General features: G+C 36.8%; 2 protein-coding genes across 3 annotated transcripts; both read right to left on the reverse strand.

The window, feature by feature from the left end:
* Positions 1-727: 727 nt before the first annotated feature.
* Positions 728-9,426, reverse strand: LOC132642206 (major pollen allergen Ole e 10-like). Of its 2 annotated transcripts, XM_060359463.1 has the most exons (4): positions 8,681-9,426; positions 3,130-3,475; positions 1,545-1,839; positions 728-953 (listed from the first exon to the last, which is right to left on the reverse strand). In XM_060359463.1, exons 1-4 carry the CDS (start codon positions 9,406-9,408, stop codon positions 925-927), a joined length of 1,398 nt encoding a protein of 465 aa, XP_060215446.1. In that variant the 5' UTR covers positions 9,409-9,426; the 3' UTR covers positions 728-924. The 2 variants fall into 2 exon arrangements, with proteins under 2 accessions (XP_060215446.1, XP_060215445.1); XM_060359462.1 differs by lacking the exon at positions 8,681-9,426 and having other exon boundaries at positions 1,545-1,884; positions 3,130-3,499.
* A 9,514-nt stretch (positions 9,427-18,940) lies between these two features.
* LOC132640206 (glucan endo-1,3-beta-glucosidase-like) lies at positions 18,941-22,413 on the reverse strand. Its single transcript, XM_060356697.1, has 3 exons — positions 21,298-22,413; positions 20,128-20,509; positions 18,941-19,153 (listed from the first exon to the last, which is right to left on the reverse strand). The coding sequence occupies exons 1-3, from the start codon at positions 22,378-22,380 to the stop codon at positions 19,125-19,127; spliced, it is 1,494 nt and encodes a 497-aa protein (XP_060212680.1). The 5' UTR covers positions 22,381-22,413; the 3' UTR covers positions 18,941-19,124.
* Positions 22,414-23,505: the final 1,092 nt, after the last annotated feature.

The raw sequence follows: 23,505 nt of genomic DNA on the forward strand, positions 1-23,505 counted from the left end.
ATTAGTATGTTATTCTAATATGTCTGATCAATACTTACTTCACTTGCTCTATATATTAACCTATACATTGTTCATTGGGTGTAAGTTATGAGCATAAAGTAGCTTGCCTATGATGCAGGGAGTTTGAGACATTTCAATAAATCAGAAAATTTTCTCAATTGACAACAAGTTTTGCCTCAACAGTTTACAAATTAATACAACAACTCATGTCTAATATGTAGCATATTGCACTATTTTCACAGTTTGTAACTTCTTGAAATGTCCCGATTTTCTGCCTCATAGGTAAAAATAACTTATGCACACATTACAACAAGGACTTATGCCATGGACAACAAAGATCATTTCTCAAATTTTTTATTAAACGGGGTCAGAAGTTTAAGACCATCCTAAATTATGATATTCTGTTACTGCAATATTTTCAATAAAAGGCCCTTACACTTTTGCAGATTTCTATTGGGTTTTCCATCAGAAATGAATTGGATTAGTGATTTCCTTATTAAGACTCCAATTTGGCCTAATACATATTTTGTCTCAACATTACTATCTGCTTTTATTAACTAAATTGTAGTTAAACTTTTTTTTTTTTTTTTAATTTCTCAGATAGTAACAGTGTCGATTAAGGTTAGTATATTAGAGTAAATTAATTTATAAAATAAAAAGAAGAAAGGGAGAATATACCAGATTAAACGAGAACTTGGCCATGGCAAATGAAGTAGGCAAAATTTTCTTCTACACTTAGCAACAAATACATATATTACACATGAATACAATTAGATTAATTTGTAAAAACCAAAGTACCTATATGATATATGAAAACAAAATCTCAATGTGTCAAAAAAAAAAAATCCCTTTTAACTCAATGTGTCAAAATTAATCCTTCAAATGTTGTAGTAGCTGTAAATCTTTCTTAGCTGGCCATAAAACTCAAGATAGGTACTTGCATGTACCATAACCTACAATTTCACAAACAAACAAAAGATAACCATCAGTAATTCTTTACATTAGTATACAGATATAATGTAAATAATTAACATTATAATATTAGTGCATCATGATATGTTGCAATGAGCTTCTCACCTTATTTTTTAGATTAATTATTAATTTTATTTATTATGAAAAATTACGTGTAACTATCTTCTTAAGTTAACTCCTATACACTGATATTATAAGAAAAAATTATAGTATATGTGAACATGTACGAAAACTATATGTAAGTAGCCAATAGAAAGGTGGATCAATAATCTAGAAAATAAAACAGGTCACCTGCTACAATAGGTAACTAAAACACACTGATAGTGTAAATAAAGTTATAACACGAGTGATTAACTAATGATATGTACTTACCTTGTCAAAACTTTGTACACTATCAATATAATCTAACACGTCGTAGCGGGTTGTTGTCTTATCTTTTAGATTACTAATTCGACTTATTAGCATGTAGTTATACTTTCACTGATCTCATTGTCCGTGCATAGAAGTTAAACTCTAAAACAATGAATGTCTTTAGGGTGATCTGATAGTGTATAAAATGTTCGAAAACTTACTTGGATCAGCAAAGATGATGACACCAGAGCCCAAAAAATCACAGTTGAAGTCATTACGTCCCTTAATTTGATAATAAGAATTCATAACAAAGCCTGCATGAGACCTAACACTATTTGGGCTAAAACATGGGCCTCCAGCTTGAACTGGGCCACAATCTACACCTTGATTATTGCAAGCCCAATTTAAATTTGCCTGTAACTGTGCATCTGTAGCATTTGCTTTTGGCATGCAAAATTTCTTGCCCAAAAATGCTGCTGGCTTTGGAAGTGGTTGGGCTGGAAGTCTTGGGCCTGGCTTTGTTGGGTCTCTTGGTTGTGGTTGTGCTGGTTTTGGAAGTGGCTGTGTACATCAAAGTTACAAAAATTATTAGTATCAAACAAAAACAGATTCATAATTTGAACTTTATGTGTTCGAATTCAAAATTCTGTCACAATTCATTTGATTTATTGAGTTCAAAAATAAGTTATGTATATTTATTTAATGAATTTTCATAACAAATAGTATACAAAATTTGAGTCAAAGTTATTGCAGTGAAATGAAACCGTAAGTTACACTCTACATCTAACTTGTTACCAGATTTTTATTGGTGGCAAATTTTTGTCAAATTATATGTATCAACGTTATAAAAATTACATGTATACAATTAAGTTGCTTAGAAGGTAAATTCAAGTAAATCACTATGCTACATATCAACAGATAACTTGATCGAAATTGTACTTCCTAATATGTTTTTAATATATACAAATTAGATCAATATTTATTTCTTAGAATCTCCTTGAATGAATTTTTGCCTCTACCATTGATTAAGGGGTTATGCTAGATGGATTGAAAAAAGTATTTTTTAAAAATAATAATCCGCCATATGAATTGAAACTAAATTCTATGTAACTATAGCGTATAAGTGATGAAAAAAAAAACACATATCAAGAATATGTTTAAGTTACCTTTGGTGGTGGCAATACGGCAGTGGCTCTCTTTTTATGATTCCCAATATTATATACCGGAGTAAAATCAGATCTAAATAATCCAAAATTCCCCTCAGAACCATTACCTTTTTAATATTCTCATTAAACAAACCAAAAATATATATCTCAATTTTCCTATTTGGAATTAATGGTGTCCCCACCCTAGACATATATTTTCTAATTAATCCTCTATTATAAGATGCTGCATTTTCCACACTACATTGTGGTTCAACCTCTATATCTAGCTTGTTACCAAATTTATTTTAGCTGTAAGTTTAAATCAAATTATATGTACCGATTGTATAAGAATTATATTTACACTATCAGGTTACTTATAAATGTAAATTCAAGCAAATATCTATGCTACATATCAACTGATAACTTGATTGAATTGTACTTCGTGATATGTTATCAATGTTTACAAGTTAAATCAACATATACTTATTAGAATCTCCTTGAATGAACTCTTGGCTACACCACTGATTAGGGGGTAAGTTCTATGGATTGAAAAAAAAAAAATCTTAAAAAAACAATTTGCCATATGAATTGCAACTAAATTCTATGTAACTATAGCGTATAAGTGATGAAAAAAAGCATATCAAGAATATGTTAAAGTTACCTTTTGTGGCGGCAATACTGGCAGTGGCTCTCCTTTCATGATTCCAATATTATATACTGGAGTAAAATCAGGTCTAAATAATCCAAAATTCCTCTCAGAACCATTACCTTTTTTAATATTCTCATTAAACAAACTAAAAATATATATCTCAATTTTCCTATTTGGCATTAATGGTGTCCCTACATTAGACATATATTTCCTAATTAATCCTCTATTATAAGAAGCTGCATTTTCCACACTACATTGTGGTTCAAAATTATCCCCTATAGAAGACCATCCTGTTTCAGATGCCACAATTTCCACGTCATCGTATCCAAGTTTTTTCATTGATAAATATACAACATCTTGTTAGAATATATGTCAATATATTCTGATTAGTGTAGATCTTCTATTTATGGACATTGTATATTTAGCTCCTGAATGACAAGTAATTAGGTCCTAGTTTAGAGCCTTACCTTATGTAGCTTAGCTTGTATATATCATTGGTAAGATTGTTGTGAATCGCAAGGAAATAACTTCTTTCATGGTATCAGATTTCTAGCAAAAGATCCTATCTCTTCCACACCCTAGCCGCCCCTCTTCTTGCTTCATTCTTTCATCTTCTTCTCCACATTCTCCATCTCCATGGGTGACTCAAAGTCCTCTTTCCACCCTGCTCTTGCTGTTTCAAACATCAAGAATCTTGTTCCCATCACTCTTGAGATGGAGAACGTTCAATATGCGACATGGGCGGAGCTCTTCAAAATTCACGCAAGATCCCATAAGGTCCTTGATCATATTATTCCTCCGGCTTCAGGAAAGGAGAAAATGCCTAAGACCAACGAGGAGAAGGAACTGTGGTCCACTCTCGATGCAACAGTTCTTCAGTGGATCTACGCCACTATCTCACATGATCTGTTACACACCATTCTTGAACCCGACACCACGGCAATGGAGGCTTGGAATAGGTTGCGTGATATAATCCAAGATAACAAACACTCCCGTGCCGTTACACTTGAGTATGATTTCACTCACACACAAATGGAGAATTTCCCAAATGTCTCTGCTTACTGTCAACATCTCAAGTCGTTGTCGGATCAACTTAAGAGCGTCGGCTCTCCGGTGGACAATAGCCGGCTGGTTCTCCAACTGGTTTCGGGCCTTACCGAGTCATACAAAGGGGTGGCCACACTAATTCGTCAAAGTGACCCTCTGCCTCAATTTTATCAAGCCCGCTTAATGCTCGTTCTTGAAGAAGCGGGACTGAAGAAGGCGACTCAGACCACCGATTCTGCCATGGTGGCCCGTGACTTGGATGATTCTCACGAGAATGTTGATCAACATTCTAACCACCGTAATAATTATGGTGGGAAACGGCACCAACACCGAAACAATTCTGGGAAGCATCGTTCTTCGTCCGGTGGTCGTGGCGGCGGCAAAGGCAGTTCTGGTAGTAGCTCCAGTGGTGGGGGCAAAGGCGGCGGCACCAACAGGTGGAACGGTGGCCAGCAGCAAGCCCAGAATCAGTGGTTGTCTTCGCAGCAGTGGCCTTGGCCATGGATGCAGTGGGCAGTTCCACCGTGCCCATTTCCCGCTGTTCCATGGGCCAGGCCTCATTTCCGACAAGGCCAACACCAGCAACCTGGGATTCTTGCACCTCAACCGCAGCAAGCCTACTCGGCTACTGGTCCGACCCCAACTGATATAGAGGTGGCGATGCACACCCTCGGCATTACTCCTCCGGATCCAAACTGGTACATGGACACCGGTGCCACTTCTCATATGACATCCGGGCAAGGTAATCTCACGTCTTATTTTAATTTGAGCAATAACCGTGGTATAACTGTTGGTAATGGTCAGTCTATTCCAATTCGTGGTTATGGTCATACACAATTAAAGCCTCCGCATCCTCCCTTAGCCCTTAAAAATGTTCTCCATGCCCCTCACCTTATCAAAAATTTAGTGTCAGTTAGAAAGTTTACAACTGATAACTATGTTTCCATTGAATTTGATCCGTTTGGGTTTTCTATGAAGGATTTTCAGACGGGAATGCGTCTAATGAGATGTGACAGTCAGGGCGCGCTCTATCCCATCACCACGTCAAATGTTTCGTCTCATTCTACTTTTGCTGCTTTAGCTCCTTCCTTATGGCATGAACGTTTGGGTTACCCGGGCGCTAATATTTTGAGTTTTCTTAGGAAGAATAAAATTATTGACTGTAATAAATCTGGAGATTCTAGTATTTATCATTCATGTCCCCTTGGGAAACATATTAAATTGCCTTTTCGATCTTCAAATTCTACTACTATTATGCCATTTGATATCGTTCATACTGATCTTTGGACATCGCCTGTTTTGAGTTCTTCTGGTCATAGATATTATATCTTGTTTTTGGATGATTTTTCTAATTTTTTATGGACTTTTCCGTTATCTAATAAATCCGATGCTTATTACACCATCTTAAATTTTAGAACTTTCATCCGAACTCAATTTGAACGGGATATAAAGAACATACAATGTGATAATGGTAGGGAATTTGATAATAGGCCTTTCTGGGATTTTTGTATAAAGCATGGGCTTTCTTTCCGTTTGTCTTGCCCTCATACTTCTCCTCAAAATGGAAAAGCCGAAAGAAAAATTCGTACGATTAACAATGTCGTTCGCACTTTACTTGCACATGCTTCGTTACCTCCCTCATTTTGGCATCATGCTTTGCAAATGGCAACTTACCTTCTCAATATTCTTCCTCATAAGCTATTGAACTATCAATCCCCTCTTCGGATTCTTTATCAAAAGGACCCGACCTATTTACATCTTCGGGTTTTTGGGTGTTTATGTTATCCTCTATTTCCTTCAACTACCATAAACAAACTCCAAGCCCGCTCAACTCCTTGTGTTTTTTTGGGATACCCGTCTAATCATCGGGGATATAAATGCTATGACTTGTCTTCTCGGAAAATCATCATAAGCCGTCATGTGATTTTTGATGAAACACAATTCCCGTTTGCAAAGTTGCATACTCCCCAAAATAACACATATAGTTTCTTCGATGATGAACTACCCCCCTCGGTCATCCATTATCTTTCTACTGCTCACAAATCACACATTGAGCCCACTTCCCCACCTGCCCAAACCGCGCCCTGTTCTGTGTCCACCCTTCCTCCGGTCAGCACAAGCCAAGTGACGCCACCCTCCACTAGCCTCCATATTCCTCCAGCTGGGCTGCCAGCCTCCACCCCCCCCCCGTTTCACCTGCTGGGCCGTCTGCCCCAACCCCGTTCCAGGCCTCTACCCATTTCCCTAGCAGCCCATCTCCTCCAACTCTTCCCATACCAACTCCGCAAATTCCCTCACCTCCTCGGCCTGCTATTACCCGCAGCCAAAATGGGATCTTTAAGCCCAAAAAGAACTTCAATCTTCTTTCCACGGTCTTTAAATCTCCACTGCCCCGTAACCCAGTGTTGGCCCTTCGTGACCCGAATTGGAAAAAGGCTATGGATGCTGAATATGATGCTCTTATTAAAAACAAGACGTGGGAGTTGGTGCCCCGTCCATCTGATGTTAATGTAATTCGGTCTATGTGGATTTTTGCTCATAAAGAAAAATCTGATGGTTCTTTTGAGAGGCACAAAGCCCGTCTTGTAGGTGATGGCAAAACTCAACAGGTTGGAGTGGATTGTGGTGACACTTTTAGCCCGGTGGTCAAATCGGATACTATTCGCACAGTTCTCAGCCTGACTTTATCTAAAGCTTGGCCAATTCATCAACTTGATGTCAAGAATGCTTTCTTACATGGTGACCTTAAGGAGACTGTCTACATGCATCAGCCTATGGGGTTTCGGGATCCTGAAAAACCCAATCATGTGTGTTTATTGAAGAAGTCTCTTTATGGGCTTAAACAGGCTCCACGGGCTTGGTACAAGAAATTTGCTGATTATGTTCATACTCTCGGGTTTTCTCACAACACATCCGATCATTCTCTGTTTGTCTATCGGAAGGGTACATCTATGGCTTATCTTCTGTTATATGTGGACGACATTATTTTGACTGCTTCATCTGATGAGCTTCGTAAGTCTATCATTACTCTTCTTAGCTCTGAATTCTCTATGAAGGACTTGGGTGAGCTTAGCTATTTTTTGGGTATAGCTGTGACCTGTGAGGACCCCACACCCCTTGTGATGTGATGACCCCCTGTGCCAGCCCCTTGCGACTGGACACACATGCATGTTTGTCATGACATGACATACTTGGGTATTGTATGGGCAAGAGACACAGACGATTCGATATACGCTGCAGCGGTTGGGATCGAACCCGTGACCTCTCCCCTTTTGTTTCCACGAAGGGAACCTCTCTCACCAGTTGAGCTGCAATTGGTAAGAGTCGATTCCCTCAGGGGAATGTAAAGGTGACTGCAAGGTCGCGGGTTCGATCCCAACCGCTGCAGCGTATATCGAACTGGCTAAGCACCCTCTCACGCACAATACCTGAGTATGTCATGTCATGTACACATGTTCATGGGGTCAGATACCCAGGGGTTTCACAGTATGGTTAGCGCCCAGCTGTGGGGTCTCACATGACGCGTCATGCAGGTGGTTTATTTTTGTCACAAAAGAAATATGCCATAGAAATTATTGATCGTGCCGGCATGTCTTCATGTAAATCCTCACCTACTCCGGTTGATACTAAACCGAAGCTCAGTGCTACTTCTAACACACCGTTCGAGGATCCATCCCTGTATAGGAGCCTTGCTGGGGCACTTCAGTAGCTCACTTTCACGCGACCTGACATTACATATGTTGTGCAACAGGTGTGCTTGTTCATGCACGCTCTCAAGCGCATTTTGCGCTATATTCAGGGTATTCTTGACCTTGGACTCCATCTTTATCCTTCTTCTACATCGACTCTTGTTTCTTATATAGATGCAGCTTGGGGTGGATGTCCAGATACCAGGCGGTCTACTTCTGGTTATTGTGTTTTTCTTGGGGATAACTTGATCTCTTGGTCAGCTAAACGACAGGCAACCTTATCCCGTTCGAGTGCAGAAGCTGAGTACCGAGGGGTAGCCAATGTGGTTTCCGAATCTTGTTGGTTGCGGAATCTACTTTTGGAACTTCACTGTCCTATCCAAAAGGCTACATTGGTTTATTGTGATAATGTTAGTTGGATATATCTTGCCGGGAATCCTGTTCAGCATCAACGCACTAAACACATTGAGATGGATATTCATTTTGTTCGTGAAAAGGTTGCTCGTGGACAGGTTCGAGTGCTACATGTCTCATCCCGTTATCAGATTGCAGATATATTTACCAAGGGTCTCCCTTTGGTATTATTTGAGGATTTTCGGGACAGTCTAAGCGTTCGACGACCTCCCGCTTCGACTGCGGGGGAGTGTTAGAATATATGTCAATATATTCTGATTAGTGTAGATCTTCTATTTATGGACATTGTATATTTTGCTCCTGAATGGCAAGTAATTAGGTCCTAGTTTAGAGCCTTACCTTATGTAGCTTAGCTTGTATATATCATTGGTAAGATTGTTGTGAATCGCAAGGAAATAACTTCTTTCACATCTAATATCATATCGAACATATTTGTATATAATTTCTTAGTAACATTATCAAAAATTCCCTTGTTTTGTCTAAATAAAAAAAAGTCCGATCGTTGTGGATCGTAATCAAAATATGGATATGGATTTACCATAAAAGGTGAATTTGTTTCACGTAAAAATTGTAACATTGGTACTAAAATACTAACATCCCATTCTGGTCTAAATTTTGCCATACTTGGAAAATCGCATTTTGAAAGTATTCCTAAAGCATTAGGTGTTGATACTTTAATAGTATTAATCCCAGATTGAATTAATGCTTGATAAAGAATCTTCATAGCTGGAACTAATTTCGTGTATATTTCTGGTCCTTGTAAAAGAAGAACTTCATTTCCAACCGCGATAATATCAATTTTGGTTTGTGGAAAAAATGGCTTAATATTTCTCTCCACATAATTTTTCGCGTAGCCTATGTCCAACAATTTGAGAATTTCACCATTTGGGATAGTGACAGTGACTGAGATTCCTGTGTTGGCAAAGGCACGTATGATATCTGGATTCATATCGAAAATTTTGACTTTATCGATTAGGGTTTTGTTTTTGATGAATTGAGCAACTTGGGATGGTGGAGGAAGATTGTTGCCAAGGGTGCCATAATTAACACCTATGGATGAAACAATAGAAAAATATTGAAAAAAGACAAATGAAATGACCAAGAAAGAAAAGAATGGAGATGTTTTTATGAACATCTCCATTCTTTTCTTCTTGGTGATTACTAGCAAAGGAAAAATGTAAAGGACAAAATGAGGGGAAATGATCTATAGGAAAGAATAAATAACTAATACTAAGTGTGAGTAAATAGAGGATCTTATGTATACATGCATGGTTTTACGTAAAGTACGAAGTTGGATTAATCAGCGAAAGAGATGGACTTATGGTAGAAGGGAAAATTTGAATTATTTTTTGTAAATTAATTTCTATGCACTTAGAGTAAAAAGAAACTCGTTAGGAGTGCCGCCCCCAAAAATTAGCCCTGCAGTGTGTAATATGAATTTAATCGTGCTCCATTAATGCGGATATCGGATACCAGGTGAAAAATCGAAAAAAAGATACACAAGTATGTCATTTATAAATTAGTTACAATTAAGTTTTTATAATAAAAAATTAATCAATAACTTGCTAAACATAATACTGGTATTTAATATACGGAAAATGTATATCTCATAGACTTAACCAAGAAAAGTCACTTACACGCTTTAATTGTTCCTTACCCATTATGTTTTTTTGGGGTGAAAATAATATGACCTTGAAAATACAAAATCGAGCTTGGTTTGTATACTATACACGCTCCGCCTCGAAACGTCTAGATTCATCACATTCAACATCATCAGCACCCAAAAGAGAAGGGTCAAGGCCAATACCAACACCATGGAGACAACAGCTACTTCAAAGCAATAAATATTTTGGTTCTAAGCAAATTCATGCTCAATCCATCACATGTGGTCGCTTTATCCAATCTCATCAATCTTTTGCATGCAAATTACTCAACATATACACTAAAGCTGAACAAACTTTTTGGATGCCCACAAGGTGTTCGATCAAATTCCCCAACCGGATATTGTCTCCTGGACTTGTCTTCTATCTCTACATTTGCAACTACAACAACCCACTAAAGCCTTTTCTCTGTTCAACCACTTACAACTTCACTACGGAGGGTTGTGCGGCGGCAGAGGTGTACAACTGGGTTTGTTGGTGAGCTACGTGTCTGGCCTACTGCTATTGCACATTGAGGTGCGAGTAGCTTGAGCAAAGTAGTCATTTTTCCTATGATCTCTGAGAACCCTAATACGTAGATCCTAAGCTTTCAAACATGGCCATGACGGCCGTTGATCAGCCAACCGGAGTGGCTGACCAGCAACTAGTTACTACACAGCAGTAGAAAGGAGAGCCATCAGAATCAAATTCCAATAAGATCCAGTATGCATCACTTTTGAAACCTGCAACAATGAACATGAAAAATCAAACACCTTCAATAGCTCCAATTCCAATAAAAAAATTACTATGTTACAAGGAAAACCATATGTGAAGTGGACTGCGACTGAAGTGGCAAGAATGGAGGCTATTGAGAACTTGCAGCTTGCAGTTGTGGGTAAATTTTCATATGGGTGGCCGGATATGGACCAAGTACGCAAAATGATCCCAAGTCAGTGTGGAATTAAAGGAGAATGCACCATTGGTTTCTTTAGAAAGAGACATGTGCTGATTAGATTGAGTCTGAATGAAGATTTTATCAATCTAACATCTAAACCAGCATATTATTTGACAGATAAGGAGGGGTATTCCTATCAGATGAGGCCTCTCATATATGATTCCAAGTTTAAGATTGATGAGGAGACTCCTAAAGCAATGGCATGGATTTCTTTCCCCAATTTACTGCCTACTTACTTTGTAAAAGAAGCATTGTTTACACTTGCTTCAGCAGTGGGCAAACCTTTACATTTAGATTTGGCCACAATCAATAAAACTAGACCTAGTTGTGCTAGGGTTAAAGTTTTAGTAAATTTGTTATCAGATCTACCAAAGGATGTAAGGATGGACATTGAGGATGAACAAACTTTGAGTATCAGGACTGTAAATGTGACGATACATTATGACTATTTACCAAAGTACTGCAAGGAGTGTAGACTGCAGGGCCATAATGAAGATGACTGTAGGATTATTCATCCCGAACTAGCTTATAGGGAAGAAGAGAAAGATGTGCAGACAGAAGATCAGATTACCACAGTGGGAGATCCGTCTCAAGAACAAAAACATGAAGAAAGAGTGAAAAATAAGAAGGAAATTAATGCTGAGAAGCAGAAGCAAGGAAAATCTGAAGACAAAGAAAGAGAAAAAGGTATAGGTAACAGGAATAAAGGATACAACAATCCTTTAAAATCATCAGCTAGAATGTTAACAAGTGGAAGATGGATTGGAAACCCAGGATTATGGAATCCGAAGAAAGATAACAGAGCAGTCACAATAGGGCAAGATAATGGATCACAAAAGGGGCGAAAGGACAATGCTCAACTGGCTGGAAAAGCTAACAAGGAAGTAGAGGTCAATAGCAAAGTTGTACAAACTAAAAACCAATATGAAATCCTTTCTGAAGTGGAAGAATCTGGGGATAATGAAACAATTAAGGAGACTCAAACAGGGGCAGAACAATGCATAGAAGGTAACAAGGAAAAGACTGGAGTACAAAAGGTGCAAAATGAGGAAGTGCAGCAGGTTGAGAATACTAGCAAGCCAACAAAGTTCAATATGAAAGATGTACAAAGCAAGAACCAAGGTGAAGTCATGGTAGAAGTGGAGGAAAATGGTGACAATAAAGTAATCAAGGAGAACAAAGTAGAGACTGTACAATACATTGGAGAAAACAAGGATGATCGTGCAATTGCACAACACAAATATATGTCACCAGCAAAGAATAGTGAGAAAGAGACTAATAATAACAGCTCAAGTGTCTATATCAGTGATCAACATAGCTCCAAAGAATGGGGGGCAGATTACGAGGGAGAGAGTACTAAGAAGAATAAGAAATCAAAACAAAATTTTGATGAAGACCATCTGGTGCAATCTGTAGAGGAGAAACAGAAATCTATTGATGAACAATCTAGTAAGTTAAATGAGAATGAATCAAATGATAATTGGGAAGATAGAATAGAAGGCATGGAAGGATCTGAGGAAGAGGTATCTTCACAAGACTCTATAGTGAACTTAGTAGATAACTCGTACGATTCTACTAAGACACACTATGGGGGGAATAATGAAGGTTCATTGATGTCAGATGGTGCTACGCTTCAGGAAAAATTAATCACACAAGACGGGGAGGTAAAGAATGATAAACACAAACCTCCGGATGATCAGATCTTTGTTGAGGATGGAGAAGTGCAAGCTGATAATCCAGTACTGATTAAGGTAGATAAGATTGCTTCACAGGTGCCTCCAAATTATAAGGGTACTGACATTGAAGATATTGTCAGGACAAGAGCAAATCCAATTTCCAAGGCAACTGCAGATATAGGGAATACAAGAAAGTCAGCTACTGAAGAGAAAACATCCCCAAATACTAAGTTACATGATATAGTGACCCACAAAGTTTCAAATGATGAAATTCAAAGGGCAACAGAGGATATACCACCACCAGAGGAGGACAAAGAGAATGAACATAATAACAGTAGTGCCCAAAAAGTAGCTACAACAGCAGATTTATCACCAAAAAAGCTAGCTAAAAGTGGTAAAAAGGCAAAGAGTCAAGAAATTGTACAATCCAAGAGGATATCAACAAGGAAGGGTGCAGGCACAAAACATAAATGATGATTAAGGCTTTAATATGGAATATTAGATCAGTAAATACACAAAAGGCTTTTCAAAGATTAGTCATGTTGCAAAGACAATATAAATGCTTCATTGTTGCTTTGATGGAACCATTTCAGAACTGTAGGCATATTCAGAAGTATAGCAGAAGGTTGGGGATGGAAGATGTTATAGCCAATTCTAACGGGAAGATATGGGTTTTCATAGATGCTGCAGTTCAATGGGAAATTATGATGAACACAGATCAGCAAATAACCCTCAAATTACGCCATCATGACATTGGTACAGACATTATTACTACTTTTGTCTATGCCAAGTGTGATGCAGGTGAAAGACAAGAGTTGTGGGATAACTTGTATCATTTAGCAAGCTCTATGGAGCAGCCTTGGGTGGTAGGAGGTGATTTTAATGTTATTTTATCCGAAGCAGAAAAGCTGGGTGGTTTACCAGTTACTTTGAATGAGTGTGAAGACTTTGCCTTTTGTATAAACTCTTGTGAATTGTTTGATATGGGTTTCAAGGGGAGTCCTTTTACATGGTGGAATGGAAGGGCAGCTGAAGATTGTATATTTAAGAGACTTGATAGAGTGGTGGTGAATCAACAATTCCAAAATATGTTCTCAAACATAGAGGTGGAACATTTTTCCAAAACAGGATCAGATCACACACCTTTGTTGTTGTCATGTGGAGATGAAAATATTGTTAACAGGAAACCTTTTAGGTTTCTGAATTTTTGGACTAAACATGAGTCTTTTAAGGAGCTAATTACTCAGAATTGGAGCACTGATGTTGATGGCTCCCCATATTTGAATTTTAAGCTGAAGTTGAAAAAGCTTAAAGGGGTGTTATCAAAATGGAGCAGGGAAACTTTTGGGGACATTTTCCAGCAACTAGCAATAAGAGAAGAGATAGTAAAGGTAAACGAAGCTTTATTTGAAGAAGATCCTAGTATTGTGAACAGAATTGTGCTTCAGAAGGCTCAAGCAGAAATGAAGAAGTATCTAAATATAGAGGAGCAATACTGGAAACAGAAGGCGGGCTTTTCATGGTACACTGAAGGAGACAGGAATACCGCTTTTTTTCATAACTATGTTAATGGAAAGAGGAGGAACTTACAGATAAAAGGAATAAATGATGGAAGTGGAACGTGGCTGGATTCAATGGAGCAAATATCAGAGGAAGCTATCAGGTTTTTTCAGAAGCAATTCACTCAGGAAGGGGACACAACAAATTTTGAAATGCTCAAACATGTCCCCTCCATGATCTCTCATGAAAAGAACATGGATTTATGCTCATATCCATCTCTGGATGAAGTCAAACAGGCTGTTTTTGCTTTTAGTGGGGATAGTGCTAGTGGACCTGATGGTTTTACAGGATTGTTTTATCAACAGTGCTGGGAAATTATTGGAAATGATGTATATGCTGTGATATTATCTTTTTTTTATGGAACTGAACTTCCTAAATCTATCACTCATACCAACCTAGTGCTTATTCCTAAAAAACATCCTGTTCAATCATTTTCTGATATGAGACCTATCAGTTTATCCAATTTTATTAATAAGGTGATATCAAGGGTTGTGCATGGAAGAATGGAAAAGTTGATTCCATCTTTGATATCTTCAAATCAGTCCGGGTTTGTGAAAGGAAGGAGCATCTTTAACATTCTGCTTACTCAAGAGATTGTGTCAGATATCAGAATTAGGGGGAAACCTGCTAACGTGGTTATAAAACTAGATATGGCCAAGGCATATGATAGAGTTTCCTGGAAATTCCTACTACATGTACTAAGAAGAATGGGGTTTGCAGAGCACTTCATTAATCTCATTTGGGGGTTAATCTCTAATAATTGGTACTCTATACTACTAAATGGGCAGGCATCAGGATTTTTTAAGTCTTCTAGAGGGGTCAAGCAGGGAGATCCTTTATCACCTACTTTATTCCTACTTGCAGCGGAGGTGCTATCTAGAGCTCTGAATTCCTTATTCGATGATCATGATTACATTGGTTATGGCATGACAAAATGGTCTAATCCACTCAACCATTTGGCATATGCTGATGATACAATCATACTTGCATCAGCACACCCAGAATCGTTAAAGAGAGTTATGACAGTGTTGAGGGATTATGAGAGATCTTCTGGACAGATTATAAATAAAGATAAGAGTTCATATTACATGTATACTAAAGTGGGCAATGACATCATCCAGATTGTGGGAGATATTACTGGTTTCTCAAAGGGTCAATTTCCGTTAACTTACCTTGGATGTCCTGTTTTTCATGCTAGGAAAAGAAAGGAGTACTACTCAGATCTAATTAAGAAAGTTAAAGGAAGACTACATTCATGGAAAGGTAAGCTACTTTCTTTTGGAGGTAAGGCAGTTTTGATAAAAAGTGTACTGCAGACCATGCCAGTTCACCTATTATCAGTTCTGGTACCTCCTAAATGTGTCATAAATGAGCTCCATAAGATCTTTGCCAGATATTTTTGGAGCAACAAGTCTGAAGGTAGAAACAGACATTGGATAGCCTAGAAGGAGGTATGCCTCCCAACTCAAGAAGGTAGATTGGGCTTTAAATCTTTATTTGATATATCCAATGCCTTATTTGCAAAGCTTTGGTGGAGGTTCAGAACTACAAACTCTCTATGGGCTAATTATATGTGGAATAAGTATTGTAAGAAGGTGATGCCTAATCTGATCCAGTGGAAAGGAGGAACCCAAGTTTGGAAAAAAATGTTAGAAGCTAGAGAAGATGTGGAACATCAAATTTGGTGGGAAATAAAAGAAGGAACCACTAATGTGTGGTATGAAAATTGGACTAAATTGGGAGCTTTATATCATGTGGTTCCATCTGATTTTTATATCAATGAGAATCTGGTAGATGTTGCAGAGCTAGTAGAAGAGGGAAAGTGGAAGGACCAGCTTTTACAGCAATCCTTCCCAAATGCTATTGTGGAGCATATTAAGGAGGATATTCATATAGAACAGCTACAGGGTACATGGGACAGACCATGGTGGATGCCAACTAGTACAGGAAAATTTACAGTAAACAGTGCTTGGGACATGATGAGGCATAGAGGGGAAGAACATGAAGAATATAAGTGTCTGTGGAGTAAGGGAGTTCCTTTTAAGATGTCATTTTTTATCTGGAGGTTGTGGAAGCACATAATTCCTACTGATGATAACCTGAGAAGGATAAGGATCCCTATTGTCTCTAGATGTTATTGTTGCTAAACACCTCATGTAGAAACAATGCAACATCTTTTTCTGAGTAGCAGTTTTGCAGAAGGAGTATGGAATGTTTTCATGCATGCAGCAGGAATTCAGAAGAATATGATTCATATTCACCAAGTATTCAGATACTGGTGGAAGGCAGATTGTGGGGAAAAATTAAAGCCTATTCTACAAGCAGTGCCTGCCATGATTACATGGGAACTGTGGAAGAGGAGAAATATCATTAAGCATGGAGGTAGGATCAGCTTTAGAAGGGTGGTGCATGAAGTGAATTTGCATTTATTTTATCTTACGAAGATGAGATATCCATGGTTAAGAAATGTTCCTTTTTTATGGCCAGAGCTAGTAGCATTTTTAGAAAACTATCATCCCAGGATTATAACCAAGGTGGTGTATTGGAAGTTACCTCTTAATGGATGGTTTAAGTGTAACACTGATGGAGCATCAAGAGGTAACCCTGGTGCTAGCTCCTACGGATTTTGTGTTAGAAACTGGCAAGGGGATCTTATTTATGCTCAAAGTGGGGAAATTGGAGAGACCACAAATGTTGTAGCTGAAGCAAGAGCAATGTTGGAGGGGATGAAGTACTGCATTGATAAGAATTTACATCCGTTAATTCTGGAGACTGATTCTTTGTTGCTTAAAAATGTTGTGGAAGGGGTGTGGGTGGCACCTTGGTGTATAATACCACATGTTGAAAGAATAAGGAGAATGAAGGAGCACTGGAATGTGGAGATCCAACATGTGTACAGGGAAGGCAACTCCCTTGCAGATTTTTTAACTAACATTGTTTTTTATTTTGCAGGTACCTTAAAGTTCTATTCTTTTTCTGAATTGCCTAGTGCAGGGAGGAAAATTCTCAACTTGGATAAACAACAAATTCCTAACTTAAGGATAAGGAATGCAAGGACTTGAGGCTTCTAAGGAGTGCATGACTAATATTGTAACTCAGGTATTGACATTTCGGCAATGTGTGGTATTAGCTTGGCTCATTCTATTGAAGAGATATCAATACCAGAGAAACATTCAGAATTGCACATCCATAATGAGGGATTGATAAGTTGATTATCTATATACTCTTCATTCTAGAGAGTCTATACAGCTTCGAAATGTGAGTTTTGTGATATTTAGTTCATTTTGAATCTGGAGGCATACTCCTGATGGTTTGTTAGCCAAGTCTCTGGTGAGAGCATCGAGGGACATATAATTGGCGTCAATCAAAGATTCAAATGCTACTTACACAAAACATACAAGACCCAGCTATATAGAGGATTTAGAAATCTGGGTAATCATTTATATTGTTGGTGAACTCAAATCGATTATAGGTAAAGCCATTTACAATAAATACTGATAATGAGATTGGGGCTTGAAACTGAAAATGGTAAAGAGATTCAAGAGTCACATACAAAGATTTCAATTTTGTGGAAAGCAATGGAGGAAGAAAGCTCTGTGGAACAAAGAGCAGCAAAGGAAATACCTGAGCTAAGAAGCAATGGAGTTGATATCTGTTGGTTGAATTTTGGGTGGTGTTGCTTTTTCTTGGGCTTTGTAGATCTGTCCGTCCAGCTATTTTTTTGCTTGCTTGTGTTATGGATATTTGGCTATTATTAATAAAATATATCCACCCATGTGGTGGTAGCTTATTTTAAAAAAAAAATACACGCTCCGTCTAGTGTTAAATGCTACTCTCTTGGTTTAAAATAAGTGTCCAATTAGTTTTTTTCACACTTCTTACGAAAATACTAACTCATAGGAGAAAATAGGTAATTTGATTAAACTACTCTTAATTAACAAGACTCTTGCTTATTTATTGGCTTGAGTAAATGGGGGCAAATCTGAAAAAATAAAGTTAATTCATTCTTGTTTATGCAATGAACACTTATTTTGAAGGGAAAAAAAAAAAGCTAAATGGACACTTATATTGAACCGGAGGGAGTATTATTTAATATTTTCATATTTTACATTCATCCACCCTACTTTTCTTCCTTCCCACCCTTTATGTTTCTTCCCTTCCCCAACACTAGCACCCTATTTTCCTTTTCCCCAAAAAATTAAGACCTTACTTTTCTAAAGAGTTCGAATTTCTCAGCACAAAAAAACTTTTAACCCTATATAGTTAACATATAATACCAATGGTATGTTTCTCTCGTTTAATTACGAGTATTAAGAAGCTCAACCTTTTACTTTTTTATAAAGCGTATAAAACACATAGAGAAGATTGTCAGGAGGGTCTCATTAAAATGTGATGAAAGTTGATTTTTTTCAGAAGAAATTAAATTGAGCTCTGGTACGGTAATAACTTTCAAGCTCCAACTAATTCAGGGTAGGAGGAATTTTAAAAGAAGTAAACTTGCCCACCTTTTTTTTTCTTTTTTTTTTTTACTCATTTTAAGATTTATTAAACTTTTTATGTAATTCACTTGAAACAACTTAACAAGACAATAATAATATCAACAATTTCTATTATAGGCTTGTGATTTTATTTCGGGTTTGCCTTTCTAGTATAAATTGATTTTATAATAGCTAATTGAAAGATGACATCTGGATAATTTGATCATTTTTAGTATGTTTCATGCATTTCACGGGAGTATTAAATAAATTGTAGTTAAAGAAAAAATGTTTAATTCATTCATTAGTAGTAGCATTGTTTAATGTAATCGAATATAGTAAGCTAATTTACCAAATAAAAAAAATAGAAGGGAGAACAAATGAGTAAGTTGCATTTTTCATGTACAAACCATAAATACATACTACACATCAACATAATTAGATTAGTTTGTCAAATCAAAGTACATATTTGAAAAACAAAATTTTGATGTCAAAACTAATCCTTCCAATGTTGGAGTAGCTGCAAAATCTTCCATTCTTGGCCATAAAACTCAAGCTAGGTACTTGCATGTACCATAACCTACAAAATCACAAACAAAAGGCAACCATCAGTAAATCTTCAATAAAAAGTTTCAACAATGTTTTAAGGTAAAAATGTTGGATGCAAATTGTATAATACGTCGTGACACGTTACTTATCTTATTTTTCAGATGAATTACTAATTTTTCTTGTTATCAACTACATATAATTAACATTTTAGTTTTTTTGTAAATGACAGTACAAATATAACTTCAACACCATTAATTAGATAACCTCAATGATAATTATATGTAATAGCCAATAATAACAAGTGGAATCAGTAATCTAGAAAATAAGATAACTCTCATACTATAACAGGTTGTTAAACACTTTATATTGTTAGTGATTAGGGCCGGCCAGAGGGCCAAGCCACTAAAGCGGGGGCCTTAGGCCCCAAAATTTTGGACCCCCCCCCCCCCTCATTTTTTTCATCCGGTGTTCGATACCTATAGTGAATTTTTCGATTAATTTGATTTCGAGACACGCAAGGCTGGTTAAAAGAGGGAAGCACTCCCTAGCAATTTTTTTTTGTTTTGAGGCTCGAACCCAAGAACTCTAATTAAGGGAGGATGGGGCCTATTTTTTTACCTACAATAGATTTATAGGTTAATTTTAAAAATAAAAAAATAAAAAAAATAAAAACTGAGCAGAAAAAAATAAGACCTCCCGTTAAAGTTGACTTTAGGCCCCCCATCTTATGGAGCGGCCCCTGTTAGTGATTAACTTATAGTATATACTTATAGTTCGAAAAAATTTTACACTATCGATATAATTTAATTTGTTATAGCAATATAATTTAATTTGTTATAGCAAGTTGTTTGCCTGTATTATAAGTCACAATCTCGCTTAGTATGGACAACTATTTTGTGGTTATCTTTTCGACAACCATATACTGTCAGTATGATGTTAAACTCTAAGTAAAGACAGTATAAAAAAAAATTATAAATTAAACTAAAAAATGTTCAAAGTACTTACTTGGATCGGCAAAGACAATGACAGCAGAACCAGAAAAATCACAGTTGACGTCATTTCTGCCCTTAATTTGATAGTAAGAATTCATAACAAAGGCTGCATGAGACCTAACAGTGTTTGGGTTAAAACATGGACCTCCAGCTTGAACTGGGCCACAATCCACACCTTGATTAGTGCAAGCCCAATCTAAACTGGCTTGCAATTGTGCATCTGTTGCCTGTGGTTTTGGCATGCAAAATTTCTTGCCCATTGGTGCTGCAGGCTTTGGAAGGGGTTGGGCTGGAAGTTTTGGGCCTGGTTGGGTTGGTAGTATTGGGCCTGGCTTTGCGCGGTTTCTCGGGGCTCTTGGTTGTTGTGGTTGTGGCAATGCTGGTTGTGGAAGAGGCTGTATACATCAAAGATACAAAACTTATTAATAAATATATATTGAGTTTGAGTTTTATGCACTGACAACGTAAAAATGATATTTCTACAAGCATTTTATTATTTAGTATAAGGTATATAAGAATCTCTATCATAAACTTTAATGGATAACCTGGTAAAATGATTAATTAACTTGCTACAATATCCACACTCATGGCCCATTCAAGTTTTTTTTTTTTTTTCCAGAGAAGGTTTCAAAATCATGCTTATAAACTCTAATTTAGGAAAGAATATTAAACAAACTAAAGGGTATAACTCTATTGGTAACCTGATAAAATGATAATTATCTTTGCTACAATATCCACACTCATGGCGAGTTCAATTTTTTTTTTTTTTTGGAAGAAGGTTTCACGATCCTGCTTGTAAACTCTAATTGAGGAAATAATATTAAAAGAACAAAAGGATATGACTCAATTGGTGTGATGCCTTCACTTCCAACGAAGAGGTTTGGGAGTTCGAGTCATTAAAACAGGAAGGTGAAAAACCATTGTTATCCTTCTAATGTGGTGTGAGTTAGGTTATGTGGGTTGAAAAAAAAAAAAATTGAAAAGCATGCAGACACATATGAATTGCATGCACTTGACTAATTCTATGTGTAACTTTAATTTTCATTGATGAGAAAAATACTCACCAAGGTATTGTAAGTGACATAGTGATCTTGCTATCACAATCTACTAAGATTTAGCCTATTATATATGTTGAAAAAAGAAAAGTGATAAAGAAAGATATGTCAAGAATATGTTAAATTACCTTTGGCTGCACTGGCATTGGCAGCAATGGTTGTCCTTTCATGATTCCAATATTATAAACTGGAGTAAAATCAGGCCTAAATAATCCAAAATTCCTCTCAGCATTAGAACCTGTTTTACTATTCTCATTAAACAAATCAAAAATATATGTCTCAATTTTCCTATGTGGCATCAATGGTGTTCCTGCCCCAGTAACATATTTCCTTAATAATCCACCATTATATGAAGCTGCATTTTCAACAGTACATTGTGGTTCAAAACTTTCCCCTAATGAAGGCCATCCTGTTTCAGCAGCAATTATTTCTACGTCATCATAACCAAGTCTCTTCATTGACATATATACAGCATCCAACAACATATCAAACATGTTTGTGTACATTTTCTTACTAAACTTGTCAAAAACACCTGGATTTTGTTTGAACAAAAGGAAATCAACTTGTTGTGGGTTGTAACCAAAATATGGATATGGATTCACCATAAAAGGTCCTTTCGTTTCGCGTAAAAATTGTAACATTGGTTGTAAAATACCAACATCCCAACCTGGTCTAAATCTAGCCATACTTGGTGGATTTGAGCTAAGTAAAATTCCTAAAGAATGTGGTGTTGACACTTTAATTGTGTTAATACCAGATTGAGTTAAAGCTTGATAAAATGTCCTCATTGCTGGGACTAATTTATTTTGTACTTCAGGTGTTTCCCAGTGAAGAATTTCATTTCCTATAGCAATAACATCAATTTTGGTTTGTGGATAAAATGGCTTGATATTTGCTTCCACGTAACTCTTAGCGTAACCAATGTCCAATAATTTGGAAATTTCGCCATTTGGGACAGTGACAGTAACTGAGATTCCTGTATTGGCAAATGCACGTAGGATGTCTGGATTCAAATCGAAAATTTTGATTTTGTCGATTAAGGTTTTGTCCTTGAGGAATTGAGCAACTTGGGATGGTGGGGGTAGGTTGTTGCCAAGGGTGCCATAGTTAACACCTATGGAGGAAACAAAAGTAAAACATTGAATAAAGATAGCTGAAATAAACAAGAAGGTAAATAATGGAGATGTTATTTTCTTATTAGACACCTCCATTTTATTTTTTTAATTTTTTTGTGTTATTGACTAAGGAAGATGAGAAGTAAGATTATTTATAGGAGTGAATAGATTGAGGGTCAGATTTATTTGTATGGTTTTGCTTAAATTACGATGTTGAACTAATGGATAGAAGAGAAAAGAGTTCTTGTTAGTAAGTGTGAGGCACATAAATATTTGTATGGCAACAAAGGTTAAAGGGCAACATAATTTGCGCAAAACTATTGAAAAATATCCAAAAAATGTGGCTATGGAGTATAAGGATAAACACACAATGTCCAGTTTCTGTACTGTAAGAAAAGTCTCTTTTTTTATTTGGTCTACTTTATAACTATTTTTTGGACTGGGGATTAGCCATGAATAAATGGAGGGGTGAAGATTAAGTGAAGTACTTTCGATGAAATTAGAACCTTAAATTTAAGTATGCTCTATAGAGTAAGAAAGTCGAGGAAAGGAATGGGGACATGATCAGTTTTCTATTTTTACATAATAATACAATTACTATTATTATGTCTCAGTCCCAAACGAGTTAGGATTGACTATATGAATACTCATTCATTTATTTAAACTCAACTCGTGTCATTTCATATAATAGTGTAAATCAACACTAGCCCATAAATCACCAAAACTCTATTCTGTCATAATTTAGAGGTATACGATTGGTTACTTGGTTTGATTTCTAGTTTTCATATATGCAAATGAGCAGTTCGATTCAACAACATACCCAGTGTAATCCCACAAGTGGGGTCTGGAGAGGGCATAATGTACACAGACCTTACCTCTACCTTTGTAAGGGTAGAGAGGTTGTTTCCAATAGACCCTCGATTAAAAAAAAAAAACATAGTCAATGTAGGATTGCAAGAAAAATAGACAGCACATAAATGAGCAGTTCAATTCAAACCAAAGATTTTTTTTCCCCGGTTCACTCTTTTGGTTGGTTATTCGGTTATTTGACTGGTATAAAGAGTTAGGGTATATTTGGTATGAATGAATATATTTTCATGGAAAATATTTCTCAAAAAGTAAGTGGTTTTCTTATTTATTTTCTAGTGTTTGGTAAGTAAGCAAAACAACATTTCTCCATACACCGTTTGCCTTTTGCTCAGCCGACCAGCAAAACTTTAT

This window comes from Lycium barbarum, chromosome 5, assembly GCF_019175385.1.
Source record: "Lycium barbarum isolate Lr01 chromosome 5, ASM1917538v2, whole genome shotgun sequence".
Taxonomy (NCBI): domain Eukaryota; kingdom Viridiplantae; phylum Streptophyta; class Magnoliopsida; order Solanales; family Solanaceae; genus Lycium; species Lycium barbarum.

Bases quoted from the DNA above. Each gene is read 5' to 3' on its own strand.
- LOC132642206 (XM_060359463.1), bottom strand. From the start codon at position 9,408: ATGGAGATGTTCATAAAAACATCTCCATTCTTTTCTTTCTTGGTCATT. The intron at 3,476-8,680 runs AGATGTGAAAGA...TATATTCTAACA, and splicing joins AATATGTTCGATATGATATT to AGATGTTGTATATTTATCAA. The intron at 1,840-3,129 runs GTAACTTTAACA...GACCCAACAAAG, and splicing joins CAGTATTGCCGCCACAAAAG to CCAGGCCCAAGACTTCCAGC.
- LOC132640206 (XM_060356697.1), bottom strand. From the start codon at position 22,380: ATGGAGGTGTCTAATAAGAAAATAACATCTCCATTATTTACCTTCTTG. The intron at 20,510-21,297 runs GTAATTTAACAT...TGATGTATACAG, and splicing joins CAATGCCAGTGCAGCCAAAG to CCTCTTCCACAACCAGCATT. The intron at 19,154-20,127 runs GTAAGTACTTTG...GTGATTTTGTAG, and splicing joins CATTGTCTTTGCCGATCCAA to GTTATGGTACATGCAAGTAC.